The 14,146-nt window shown below is 48.8% G+C and overlaps 1 protein-coding gene across 17 annotated transcripts in view; it reads right to left on the bottom strand.

Moving 5' to 3' along the window:
- Nucleotides 1–14,146, bottom strand: part of PTPRF (protein tyrosine phosphatase receptor type F) — a 394,608-nt gene that overhangs the window by 47,086 nt on the left and 333,376 nt on the right. For 8 of the 17 annotated variants that reach the window (XM_069862928.1, XM_069862935.1, XM_069862939.1 and 5 more), the window contains 4 exons: nucleotides 10,699–10,725; nucleotides 8,303–8,420; nucleotides 5,507–6,085; nucleotides 4,766–4,863 (listed from right to left, as the gene is read on the bottom strand). In XM_069862928.1, the coding sequence (XP_069719029.1) occupies nucleotides 4,766–4,863; nucleotides 5,507–6,085; nucleotides 8,303–8,420; nucleotides 10,699–10,725 (822 nt within the window). The remainder of the gene's footprint in view (nucleotides 1–4,765; nucleotides 4,864–5,506; nucleotides 6,086–8,302; nucleotides 8,421–10,698; nucleotides 10,726–14,146) is intronic. The other 9 variants (XM_069862934.1, XM_069862936.1, XM_069862938.1 and 6 more) reach the window with 3 other exon arrangements.

The raw sequence follows: 14,146 nt of genomic DNA, 5'->3' as shown, positions 1-14,146 counted from the left end.
CTTTCCAACAGTGGCCTTGAGAGAGAGAAGACAGACCTGCGGAAGAAAAATTACTTGAAGTAAAATGGATTTTTTTACCAGCTGAGCCTGCCGTTCGGGGTGATGCAGGCAGCAAGGGAAGGATCATACTTTCCTTCCAAGTCACCTTTTTAGCAGGTGGCAGAAATCTGCAGAAAGCTGCTGGCTTGCTGGGACAAGGGCAGCTGATTAGCACTGCTCTAATATTTAGTGCTGGAGCTGGGAGGAGGAGAGAGGCCCTGGAAAGGGATCTGAAGGACAGAGGAGCACAGGGATGAAGACAGGCCTGGAACTTGCAGCTCTGCCTTTGTGTCATCCTAACAGTGATACCCACAGCATATTTCAAATCCTCCTCAGGTCACTTTGCAAGGAGGCTGGGATAGGAAAGGAGTCACAGCTTTTTTTTGCTGCTGAGAAGAGACTCCCAATGGGTAACAGAGCAGCAGTGAGGAGCCAGCAACAGAGAAGAGATGCAATCAATCTCTCCGGCTGACATGCTTCAGTCTTCAGGGATGAACTGCAAAAATAAGTACCAAGTACTAAAATAACAGAGGTTTGCAGGGATAAAGCCCCTGCTGGCTGCCCCACATGCAGGAAAGGCTGTCAAAGGTAGGATGGCTGAAGGGACTTGTCCTCTGCTATGATTCTTCTTAAGATATTTTCTCCTGGGCTTTGATCCCTTTCCCCAAAGACATGTACATCAGATGGGTGCTCAAGTGAGTGAAGAAGGTTAAATGAAGAAATGCCTCTTATATCTCTGGAATATCAGATATTTAGCTGGCAAGTTTCACCCTGCTCTGACACAGAAGCAGGCACAACAAAAACAAGAATGTTAGACTTCCAAGTCGTCTCAGCAGCTTTGCTGTCTGTTCCAGCATCACCCCTTGCAATGATATTTCAGTAGTACAGGTCTAGATATCCCAGATGAAAGCAAGTTAGGGTTGTCCTGAGGGAGCAGCGGGGCCTCACTCCATGCGTTCCAACACATACTTGAACAAAACCAAACTTCCACCATGAAGAGCTATGCTGGAAGGATGCAAAGCCCACAATGAGTTCTGCTGCCTCTCATCTGAGGCTTCTCATTATGAAGTCCTCCCTAAGAAAGGTATCATCAACCGCTTCTGTGTGTGCCCCAGGGAAGACACTCACCCACCAACTGCCTGCACATGAGGCATCTTCTAGGTGCACGGCTGTTCTTCTGGAGCAAGAGGACACAGAGGAGATGGGCAGACACCTCCGTTCAGTGTTTACCTGTTTGCTGTGCATCGGGAAAGGCCAGGGCACAGTCCTTGATTCAGTGCTGATATGAGATGATTTTTACTGCCATGCACAGAAATTTGTGTGCAAAGAGAGTGAAATTGGCATTTGCAATGCTTTCCTGAAGCATTCTCCACCGTCCCCTCTTTTCACAGTTGCAGTAGCACTTCTGCGTTCCTTTACCTGCCATAACACATTGTCTTCTCCAATGTTATGCACCATTAGTTAAGGTCTCACACAAACCTTACAATAATGGAAGGGATCAGAAACAGTCATTCGTGTTCAGCTGAAGATGCCTGGGAGCTCCAGCACGAATGCTATTTAGAGGTTGCATCATGGCCCACTGGTAACTACTTAAGTCAGCAGCAAATTTGGCCCAAGGGCTCTGAACTGCCAAACATTGCTGACTAGCCCATAGATTGCTGTAAAATGTCATTTGTGCTGCTCTTACTCACAAGAGACGATTTGCAGAGCTAGGTGGGTCCGAATGTCACTGCTGAAGGTCTGCTGCTTGATTTCAAGGCAGTTATAGAATGTATTGAACTAAAAGATGAAAAGACACATAGTGTGCAATACTGGAAAAGATAATGACTCGATGGAGAAGTAGACGAGGTTGCCTTTTCTGTGGGTAGCAGTAATTACTACATTCCATGGGACACACTGTGAGAAGGCTCTGCCCAGCATTCTCAGCGGTTATTTCTGAACCTGTACCATAATAATTTTCAAAAGGTGCTGCTCCTTCTCTCCATTTGTAAAATACCTTGTGATGCTGCCATTAACCAATATATCCTTTGTCCTGCTCTTAAATTGAATAATGAGTCTCAGGAAAGTGCAGTTTACCCAAAGAGAAGGATGTAGTGGTTTTGCACTTTCCATGAAAGCTTCAGCACAGCTTTCTGCAAGCACACTGGAATAGAAAAGGAATAGCGCCTGTGCTCCATCACAACTGCTGGGCAACATTTTACAAGGGATTTATCTCCTAGACCAGAAGAAGCTGTGAAAATTCCCCAAAGAGAACTCAAACCTTCATTATTGATTTGGCAGCAATGAAAATACCTAAGGTCTCAGTTCATCCCCTATTCATAAAAAAAAAAAAGCACCAGTCCTGCCTTCTCCTCACTATTCATTGTCAGAACAATATCTACTTTAATTAAATCTGTTAAAGTAGAATATGACACCCTTTGGGACATAGATTTAGCATGAGACTGTTTATCAAGTGTAGATAATACTAATTGTTCCCATGGAGATTTATCTGCTATGCTAGTTACAGTATTAGGCTCCAGCCTCAGCATCCCATGTGCCTGAATTAGAGGAGAGAGGTGAACCTTGTTTATGAAAACACGAAGTCCTGAAGGTTAAGGATTTCTTTGAGTGGCACAGTCAGTGACCTGGAGCTGAACCTTTTAGCTCCTGGCCTTGACTCGTGTGTCTGCAAGTCTGGGAATATTAATAGAAAGAAGACACCATTAGAGCAATATCCTTGTAACGTTCTCGTTTGCATGACTGCTCTTCAGTTAGCAAGTGGCTAACACCATCTGCTCCTGTGTCATCTGAGGGTTAACCCGCAGCAGGGCACACCCCGAGTCACCGTCTGTGTAAGCGATGGTAGCTACGAGTCTGAGACAAGGCATCAGCATTACGCTGTTGGCTCCTGGCTACCTCCAACCACTCCACCATCCTTATGTGGTGGTAACGCTCCAAAGGTCACACTGTCCCTTTCTAGCACTGCGCTGTCACACAGAGACATGGGGTTTGTGCCACAAGAATAAGGTAAGACTAAGCAGACAGTTCCTTCAGCAGAGTGCAAAGTAACAGGGATCTCTGCAGTTCCTCGCGGGCAGATATCTGAACGCTGATCCTAACGCATGCTACATCTAGGAAAGCTTTGAATACCAAAAGGTCTTCAGAAAAGCCTTATCTGCTTCAGCTAAACTCTGCACGTAAACAAATGTCTGCTATTGAGAATGGTAATACAGCTTTAGGATTTAAACAAGGAGAGTTAGTAACAAGGAAGGGGATCCAATGTGATACGGATGCAGTTCAAGACCTTCCCCTCAACTTCCTGGCCATGGATCCCCCACAGCTCACGCAAGCCTTGCCTTTGCTCTTTAGCCATAGCACGGCAGGGTGTGTGTGTGAGGAGGAAGGAGAGCATGCTTTTCCCCCCGGCCACCTTTGCAGAGGCAGCGGATTGCTGCTGAGACTGTGGTGAATATCTCCCTTGGAGATGTAACTCATTGGTCTTCTTTCTTAGAGGAGAGAAGCTGTGCCGAGATCTGCAGAAATTTCCATCAGACTGAAATATTTTAGCCACATCAGTGATCCACACTGGGAAACATGCAAGAGCACTAAGAGATCGAGTGATCAATGTTCTCTGCAGCCTGGTGGATGACACTACATCCAGAATTGTGCTGGAGAAAAGAGAGCAACAGCCATTCCTTCACAGTTCCCTCTGCACTGACACAACTTGTGCTGCTTACACCTGTAACATCTTCTGGAAGGGTGATAATGCTTCTCTCCTTTGCTCCCTGAGATTACGCATCTGCCCTGTTGCTCTGAAGTAATTCATAAAGGCCATCTGGATGTTTGAGACAGGACACGCTGCAGAAGGAGTCATTCTTGATTTGATTCACTGGCTGGTTTGCAGACCACTTCGTCCTGGTGATCGCTTGTGCTTAAATCACATTTATAACTTTTCACACTTCAACTCCGAGTCAGGCTTCAGGACAACCTTGTGTAACCACTGTCATGGAGCTGCAACGACCAGCCTGACCCAGTCAAGTGGTGCCAGGTGACAAGACACTTGAGAAAGCTGATGGAGGAGTGAAGCACTGATTGGCACTGTGGGAAGAACCACTGCAAGCACTCGTGGGAAAAGCATCAGTGATTTGGGGTGCTAGACCTGTTTCCATTTCCCTTCGAAAAGGCAAGTAATTTGGGGGTGCTATCAAGGGAGGAGGAGGTACTTAGCAGAAGTTGCTAAGTTGAAGATGGGTGTTTAGCTGGATGCTTAGAAGTCAGAAATACAGATTACGCTCCCCGAGACATTCCTATTCTCAGATTGCCCTCTACCCAGTGCATGCTTTCACTGCTTGGCATTTCTTGTTCATGTGCTTTGGCCAACTTTAATCTCCTGTTTTGTTACCAAGTGCCTACTGGGTATTCCACACCTGATCAAAGTAGAAAGAAAGAAACAAAACTACAACACTTTCTGACCCAAGAACAGTGAGAGGAGGGAAAGCAAGCACCACTGTGCTCTTCTGCGTGCCACGGTTTCTGCGTGGGTGCTCAAAAGCAAGGCGGAGCTACCTAACCTTGGCTCGGAGATCTGAGCTCCACAAGACCCCAGGCCAGTGAGCACCACGACCCTGCTCTGCTGGTCTCTTGTCTGATGGCCTAAAAACATCATGTGGCAGGTCAAAATGCTGCTTTCCAATGTCCTGCTCACTGCCACAGGCAGAGCTCCCTGTCCTCTGTATCCCACCCTTACCTTAAAAGGCACTGTAGATTTATAGGAGTCAGGCACTTCCCAGCTCAGCAACACAGATGTTTTCATGACAGCATTGACGCGGAAGTTCTTAGCAAACACTGAAATGAAAAACAAGATATTTGAGCACTGTAAGGCCAGGTCAGGAGGGAGCTAGGCAGCAGCTTGGCTCCAAGTCTCTCTTTGTCTAACTCAGCAGCAGAGGTCGAAGAGTTCAGCTACAGCAGAGAAGTAAGAGATGAGGAGAAAAGAGCAGCAGCCTTTTACCAACTCTTCAGTTCCAGTGGAGTTTCACTTTCTGAGTATCCTTCCCAGCATCACAGACAGGGAGTTGCAAGCTGAACTATAGCTTTCCTCTCCCCCGCCTCTGCTCACACTCTCTTAGCCCTTTGCCGTGATCAAAGAACAGTGGCGCTCAGGTACTGGATCTGCAGATGATCCTACCCAGCCTCCTGCTCCAGTTCAAGCAAAAGCCTTTCATATACAGATAAAACAGCAAAAGTGTGCCTGAGGAGCAACAAAAGCAATTAAGCTACCACCAATGACCCTCTCCCAGCAAACAGCAACTTTAAGAAAACCTTCATTGAGCTTCCCTTCACCAAGCTACTTTTACACTAGGGAGCCACACAGTACCTGATCTCATTAGCCAGAGCAAAGGGGAGCGTGGCCTCGTGAACTTAAGCAAAGGTACCTGTCCTGGAGGAAGACCTTGCTGCTGTTAGGGCCTGTTAGAGGGGCACTTACCTTGCTCAACAGGCATGGTCCGGGACTGGATGCTGGGGCTGAGCGGCCCAACCCCCTTATTGGTGCGTGCCCTCACTTTGATGTCGTAAGTGGTATCGGGCTTCAAATTCGTCAAAGTGATACTTGTGTTCTTGGTGATGTTAACCAAGTCCTGTTGGCTATTTATGTCCCTGTATACCACCGTGTAGTTGACTATCTTGCCATTTCTTTCTGCCAAGACTGGGGGTTCCCATGCAACCTCTGTGGTGGAAGTAGTGAGGCCCACCACACGCAGGTTCTGTGGGAAGCCGCTTGGCACATCTTCCGCGGTAGTGATCTCCTTCTCAAACTCCTCTCCTGGGCCAGCTCTGTTCTTGGCAGACAATTTGAAGAGGTATGTAGCCCCCTTGTGCAGGTTGGTCACAGTGTAGTGATGGTCTCTCTTCCCGAAGTCTATCGTGTTCATCTTTTCCTCATCAAGACGTCTGTACTGCAGCCGGTAACCCAGAAGCTCCCCTACCATCTCCTTGGGTGGGTGCCACTGGATGAGGGCTGTGTTCATGGCTGTCGTGCTAATCATCATGGTGGGCTTCCCCGGGACTGCAACATAAACACACAATGACCATCTATAGCCTGGGAGGAGAGGAAGGAAGGATCGCTTCTGTGCCGCTTAGTCCGTGAGGATTGAGAAAAGTGGGAAAGTTCAGACAACAGGGTGAAGAGGATGACAGACAATTCACAAGGATAGAGGCAGACCGACCCTAATCCAGTGGCGAGGGAAGCTGGAGCCAGCCAGCTGTTGGCTGCCATTCTCCCATGAGCTGCCATCTAAACAGGCAATAAATTCAGCCATATCCAGCCCCAAAATTCATCCCCGTTTACAGGAAAGGTTTAAGCATCAAAGCATCATATTTATCTCAGAGAAGATCTGAATCCCATCCTCCCAATCAGTGGTCTTCAGACACTCCAGCTAGTGCACAGCACCAGGCTGTGCCGCCCCCGGTGCACCGTACCACAACAGACACACAGCAGCCCGAGTCCAGCGCCCTGATCTGTTTGAAGGCAGACAAATTTCATCCTGAAACCTTGCAGTTTTACCATCTGCAGAGGCAGTGAGCAGAGCTGGGCAGGCTGTTTGCCATCAGAATACATTTTGGTTTAGCTGATGAGCAGATTCATGATGTCAGTGTCGATGTGAGAGGTGAACACAAGCATTCCACAAGATTTTTGCTTATGCTGCACAAGTCAAGTGGTGTTGCCGTCACTGGTTAGGAACTGATGGCTTTAAATTGATGGTTTAATACCTTGATCTCCTTCAGTTAAAAAAAGGATGCGTCTTCACATCAGCTCAGATTTGTAAACTAATCAACTGATAGAGAAAATACTCAGAATCAAAGGGATGGGGCTACTGATAAGAAAATGAAAATGGGATTGTAGCCAAAACTAGTTAAATATCCTTGCACGGTTTTGATAAATATGAACCCACAGATGAGCACAAGAGAAAGAACCATATTTGACAATTATGCCCTTATTTTGCCATCAGAGGGCGATCCCAACACTCCCCTTCGAGGTCAAGCCTGCAGACGAGCCTCTACAAAGGCAGCTCTGGTGGTGGTTTTGTAGGTATTTAAGACATACAATTACACTTCCACTGCCAGCGCCATCCTCCTTGTACCAGTAATACAATGTCTAACAGCAGCTAGCATTAAGGGACACATTATTTCCAGAGCTGATTCCAAATATTAACTTTAAATGTGCATCATAACATGGGAAAACCCGCTGTGGTTTGCAGTGCAACACTGGGATGTTTAGGAAGCTTTTCCTGTTTATAGGACAGCTGTAGCAATTTGACGAACAGAGCATACATCATGGCGAGGCACAAGGGAGGCAGCATTTGAGCTCGTGACAGTGGAAACTACTTCTGGAGCTCCCCATATGCAGCGCGGAGGAGATGGCAAGCTGTTCCTTGATTAAAAGCACCAGGAACAAACGCTCTCAGTTTGCACAAGCTGCATTCCCATAATAACAACTGATAAAATACTGTTCCAGGATTATCGGTTGTAGGACAGGTCTAGTGAGTGGAAATCGAGGACAAGACAGTGTCAACTAGTTGGTGCCACCGCCAAAGGTGAGCTTGACCACATCCGGAGGAAAACACCTGATGAACTCCTGCCCCTGCTCCAGGCTGAGGCTCCTGTGTTGCACTAGGCACAGAGTAAAAGTCTTTACTGAGACAGCAGAATAGAACTGGCTGCGATCATCAGGACCTAGAAGTTGTGTCTGCAGCACTCCTATGGTACGATTTGTTGCGTTCCACATTTTACCATGGCTCTAGGAGCAGCTGGGCTCAGCTACGTAAGCCTGGGGAGGCAGTAGTAGCAATGGCTGGGGGTAGCCGAGGAGCACCTGAGCCCTTTGTGCGAGGGGCCATCCCAGGTGGCACTGCGGTCACCGCAGGAAGCAAGAAACGGCACTCGCCTACGGGAACAACGTGAGGACAGGCCACGATTCCAAAGCTGAGGGAGGGCCTGGACTTTCAGGCTTCCTCTTCCCAGGTCTCTGGACTACGCAGATGAGCTCAGACCCATGACTTTCACTGCTCTCTCATGGGCCCTGGCAGCGTCTGTCCGTCTGTTTGCTGCGCTTTGCTCAGGTGATCCAGTGGCAAAGCCTGTAAGTAAGGGCTGGAGATCACAAGAGTACCTCTGTACCTCTCGCTTCCTCCTGTACAGGTGCCTTGGCTGTACTCCCCATGTACCTCCTGGGAGGTTTTACCACCACCCCTACGAGGCTGCGGCACCTGCTCCCCACACTCACCTGCCCCTGTGGTGGTGATGACCTTGGGCTTGCTGCGGGCACCATCTCCTTTGGTGGTGTAGGCAGCAACTGTGACGGAGTAGGTGGTTTCTGGCAGCAGGCCTCCAATGATTGTCTCCTGGGAGCGCATCCACAAGGCAGAGAAGAGGCAAAGGAGAAGAGCAAATGCTTGTTACTAGAGTGAGCAAAAGGAGGGCACTGGTGTCAGTGCCTCCAACAGCAACGCACTGACACACTCGTTGGCTCGCAGTCATGCATTGCACTCTAGCACGTCTCGCACAGAGCCAGCAAACAACAATCACTGCCCTCCAAAACCTGATTTCAACCACAGCCTCTAACACTTGGCCTTTCCAGGGACCCACCACCAACTTGTGTCAGCAGCTGCGCTCTCCCGCGGCTTATGCCGAGAGCAAGATCTGCTCCAGAGATGGTTCTGCATGAAGCCAGAGCCACCCTGCCCCAGCAAGCCTGAGAGTAAGAGGACTGCGGAGCTGTGAACCAGAGCAAAAGCCAGTTCAGCTGGCTGCGGAAATCTCTCGAGGGCTAATTTGGGGATTTTTAAAGTTGTCTCTTGCAGCAGAGCCGCAGGGAAAACAGAGAGGCTGTGCAGGCAGCGGCACAGCCACACCAGGCGGGGGGCCCCAAGCAAGGAACACCTGCAGCACCGCGTTCACCCTCCCTGCCAGGCCCAGCGCTGTAAGGATGGGATGGGGTCAGCGCAAGGTGTTGGCAAGACCTGGAGGGAAAACCCTGCGCCGTGGGAGGTCTGAGAGGAGGGCGGACTCGGCAGGGCGCTAGCACCCCTGCATGCTCTGGCTTCCTCTGGGCAGGAGGAGGGCACGGCTTCGCACTTCAATTTGAGATCAAAGCGGGGAGCGCCACTCCTCCCTCCTGGCCTCCAGCAGCAACACAACTGGTGCCAAGCCTGGCTGGCCAGGCCTGCAAAAGAGCAAGCACAGCGAGCTCAACAGCTGCCAGCAGCTCTCTGCAAGCTGAGGGCAGGTACCCTTGAACTGCATTCATCTGTGGGTGCTCTGAAAAGGTTGGGGCCATTAGCAGTAATAACTCATCAGGTCAGGGAGCATGAGACAACTAGGCTGGAGAAGCATTCGGAAAAGAGGCAGAGGCCCTGGGTTGGTTATTTACTCTTTCAAACACGGAAAAGAGCAGAGATAGAGAGGGTTAAGCTCAAGTTGTTGAGGACAGGCAGCATGGGCAGTGTTGGAGGCTGCTCCAGGGGTCTGATCTCTGCCTGGGGCACCCCTGCCAGCTTGAAGATTATGAGGAGCACCTGTGGTTGCTCTCAGAGCACAGCCAGTCTCCCATCACTCACTCGCACAAACACCCACACTGTTAAACCTGATTTCCAGTCAGTGCAGCTGGTTCAAGTTTCCTGCCCAGGCTTACTCATCAAAATCACCCTGTTACCATCGCGGAACCAGCCAGCCCAGAGAAAAATCAACAAGCACCAACAAGAACCCCGCCAAAATCACCGTGTGAACCAGAGTCTTATCCCAACTCCGCCCCTGCAGCAGATCGTGTGTGCGGGTGAGTGGACACGCAGTCCGATCGGTGCCAACGGACCCGCGGGGGAAGCACTCACACAAAACCTGCAGACTCTGAACATCCCAAGAGAATTCACTCCTCCCAAATCCATGCAAAGAGAAATTCTCACGCAAAAGGCATGCCACCGGGAGCAAAGCGAGCGAGCTCAGAGGAGGGGAGAGAGACAAGGAGTGGATGAAAGAAGATCTGATTGCATAATGTAAACACAGCGCTGTCATGACAAAGCCACTCCAAGGGAGAATCCTCCGAATAAAGCAGGAGGAGAAACGCATTGTGCTGGGGAAGCTCACAGTAGGGCACGTAATTGAATTGCTGACTCTAAAAAGGTCATTTTTTAGTTTGTTCCTCCAAATTTATATGCCAAAATTATGTGGGAAAAATTGGATTTCACTGTTTAAATGTGATTGTTTTCTTACTACTACCAATGTTTCAGCCAAAGGTCACGGCTGAGAGTGTAGGTTACTGTTCCCGACTACAATCAATGCGGTTTGAAGATTATATTTCTAATTTTACTGTGTCACTCCATGGGCCAACTACTGCCGAAAGTAGGATGCACCTCCTGAGTCAATCACTTGAGCCTGCCTAAAACTGCACTGCAACAAGCTGGAAATACAGATTATAGGAAATGTCAATTGCTTTTCTGCATTTAGTAGCAATCTAAATGCCAATTTTCTCTGGATTTGCCGCTTGTGGAAGGTTTCACAATGTAACTCTCCAGCCTCATTAAGGGAGTGAAAGGGATGTTTTGACAGCACCGTGTCTACAAAATTCACAAATCGATTTACCAAACCCCTCTTTTCCAACCTGGAACACACACAAGTGGTACTTACATGGTCGACGGAGTCCTCACTTCTCCACTGATGGGGGGGAAAGGAAGGAGGAGAGAAAAATGGAGACACAGAATTTTAAGGGGCAACGTGTAGGAAGGGGATGACGACGACAACAGCAGGGGTTAGCAGGACTGGGCTGGTGGGATTACAACACTTATACACAGAGGGTCATTTGGCACAGGCTGTGCCAAGGGAAGAAATGGCATAGAGCAATTTTCTACATGCTGCTAGCCTGCACAGTAGGTCCGAGATCATTCACACAAACAGGGGCAAAAAGCTAACTTCCTAACTTTGCAGTCCTTTTCCCTTTCTGGCTTTGTTTGCACTTTTCTGCCTCTTCCATAAGCAGAAGCAAGAAAGGACAGCTTGTACTAACAAGGCTCTGAGGCTAACTGCTGCCCCACAAGTCACTCACAACACTTTCGTGCCCTGATCTCCAGCTTCTGTCCTAGTGATCCCCCAGCCACCACCTCTTGTTGAAAACCAAAGACTTCACCACACAAAACTCAGAGGGCACGCGATGCAGGGAGGCACAAATGCAACACTTACAGAGCTTCTCTTTCCTGCATTTGCAAGAGAATGTTTTGGGGACCTCAGAAATCTGAGAAGTGCCATCTCTTGTAAACAGGGCAAGAGAGGCTGAGATCTTGCACTGAGCTCTGTAGTAAGCTACTTTTCTTCAACAGCATCGTGTGGCTTGTACTGAGGAACCAGCTTCTCACTCCCAATTACACAACACCAAACGGCAAACACTCATTTGGCAAGAGCAGCCCTGCAGGTAAGACTACTACACAAACCATTTCCCAGCAAAAGCTCATGTGGATTCTCAGCCATGGCAGCTCAATTAGGGTTCCGAAGTGGGAACACACAATTTTCTGGCTGGATTTGGGGTTCTAAGGCATCAAAGCTGCACTGGGGTGGGGAGCCTTGGCTCCACACATGCCTGTAGCACTGTTCTTTGTGGCTGATGCACCAAAGGAAGGTTTGCAGAGATCACAGCGAGCTCTCTCAGCCAAGGTGATGCTTTACATCTCAGGTTACTACATCTGCCTGGAGGAAGCACCGGTCGATGGGTTCAAGCACAGAGATGAAAGTGGAAGATAGGTATTATTGCCCCTGACTCACAGTGTGAGCCTTGGCAAGCCTTGCTTCTGAGCCTGAGCTGCCAGCTGTGACATGGTGCTCAGATACAGGCTTCCTCAGGACATCAGGAAGCCCAGCTAATGCCGCTGAAGTATCCAGGAACCTGCAAGTGCGGAAGAAGCACTAAATGGTATTAAAGCTACAAGGTGCCTTTTGTACTCCGGTTATTTGAGGTGGCTTTCACAGGCTGCAGCCTATCACAGTGGCAGAATACTCAGCACTAAAATACATGACAAATCTCTGAAATACTTGTTATTTTATTCTCTAAATCAGAAAGTAGCAGCTATTGAGGAAATGCTCCTCTAAGATTTTATTATAGTTCACTTATTTCATACCATGAGACTGCAGTAGAATTATCCCGCTGAACTATCTTAAAATTTAATTTCAGCAAAGAGGTCAAGTTGTCCCTAAAGACTCTTTATAAAGCCAAGGCCCTCGCTATGTATTATGGTCACTAAAGGCCCTCTTTCCACGCACTTCTTGTCATGGTACTATTTCCAGTGTTGACCTCAACTCAAGTCATCACTGTTGACGTCCTAGCTGAGCCTGCCAGCCCACGCCATGATCAACGGCCACACGCTCTGCCCTTGTGATCTAAAACCCGGCAAAAGTCTTGCTAGAGGAAGGATACGAGGCCTGGGAGTTTTTTCTCCCAAAAGTACACTTCTGCCCCAAAACCACGGCCCTGGTAGATGAAGGTCTTGTGGATACTAACACCCCAACCTGCTTCCATATAGCTGCAGGAGCAGGAGGCAACATCCCAGCGCAACAAGCAGTGGAGAAGACCAGGGCTCAGGAGGTTCACAGCCTCTCACACCACAGCAGGGAGTTTATCACCCACTAGGATTTTAGACCAAGTATTTAATGCTCAGATTTTGTTTGCTTTTATGTTTCAGTGGACTTACATCAGATTGAAACACGTTGAGAACTGTGCCGGAGGAATAACACTGAAAAGCCAGGCCTGCATAAATACGCTGGTATAAATTCAGTTTCATTATGAAAATACCAACAGCAGATAAAAACATTTCCTTCCTTAAACTACCTCGATTGTTTCTTAACTGTTTCAAGGTTGGTCAGTAAGACAAATTGATCTGAAAAGCCCAGGAGCTGTCATAAAAAGGACTCAGACAGTGCTGTGTGCATGAGGCAGGATGGCTCAGGGTAGTGCTAAAGCTAACAGTGTGTATTTATGGCAGCTGCAATGCCTTAATGTTTCATTTTACACTTCAACACCACACAGCGTAGTCATGTCTCACCAGGGAATGGCTGTTTTCCTTGACCATGGCTCTTGCAAAAGGCAGACTCAAGCCCTTCTAAACAGCTCCATCCATGGGAAGTGGACGTTGTGGTTTTCCTGCAATTCCTTCTCTGTACTTCAGTGACTGTGGCACAACAGCAAAACTCCAGAAGTAAACTTGACTGGTCAGTTCGTGGGATGCAGACAGGTCTGAGGGTTCCAGAACTTCACCTCCATCTGTTACTGAAATGCCTCTTGAATGACGCCTTTCAGTTTTGTTCTGCTGACAAAGCAGCATAAATCTCACCTCCATGCCAGAGCCTTACCTAGAGGAGTATGCATGCATGAGGAGTTGCTCCAAGTAGATTCAGATAAAGATACTTGACTATCACCCAGCGAAAGAGGGAGGCTGTAAATTCCTGTGTTATGCCTGGGGTGGGCACTACCCAGGGAGAGTAGGAGGCTCTGCTTCCCCTTTCTCCTTTGATCTCAATCCAACAGCTTGAAGTGCTTGTTCTTACTTCTTCCTGCTCTTCTGGAGCAAGCTGGTGGGACGTGCACTCGGTCTGCATGCTGGATGGAGAAGAGCTGCCTGCGAAGACCACACAATCTTCCTGTGAGCCTGCAGCCCTTCTTGTGGGCAGCGCACCTCTCCCCTGCCGTTGCTCTGTTTGCAGAGCTGGAGGAGGAGGTGGCAGGAGTCTCTCCTCCGCAAAGCCTGACCTCCTTGTCTCCAACCAGCTCCCAGCAGCAGAAGCCCTGGACAGGCCTGGATCTGCAGAGGGCTGTAAGCAGGGAGGCTAACTCACATGTCACGTCCACAGAGTGATACACCCAGCAAGTTCCTTGGCAAATATGCTACACAGTTGAGGCCAGGAGCACTTGTTGAGGCCACAATGAAGCATGGGGAGAAAGTTCCTCCTCAAGACATTCCAGTCTGGGCTTGAGAACAAGCAGGCTGGGAGCTGGACACAAATGGTTCAACTTCTAGATTCACGCAGGGTTCAGCAGCCTGTCCTAGCAAGAGCAAACGAGGGTCATGCTTGCACGGGAACCCAACTGGGGAGG

Source organism: Phaenicophaeus curvirostris, chromosome 8 (assembly GCF_032191515.1).
Source record: "Phaenicophaeus curvirostris isolate KB17595 chromosome 8, BPBGC_Pcur_1.0, whole genome shotgun sequence".
Taxonomy (NCBI): Eukaryota; Metazoa; Chordata; class Aves; order Cuculiformes; family Cuculidae; genus Phaenicophaeus; species Phaenicophaeus curvirostris.
Note: the sequence above shows the minus strand (reverse complement) of the source record. Positions and strands in the feature narration are given on the sequence as shown.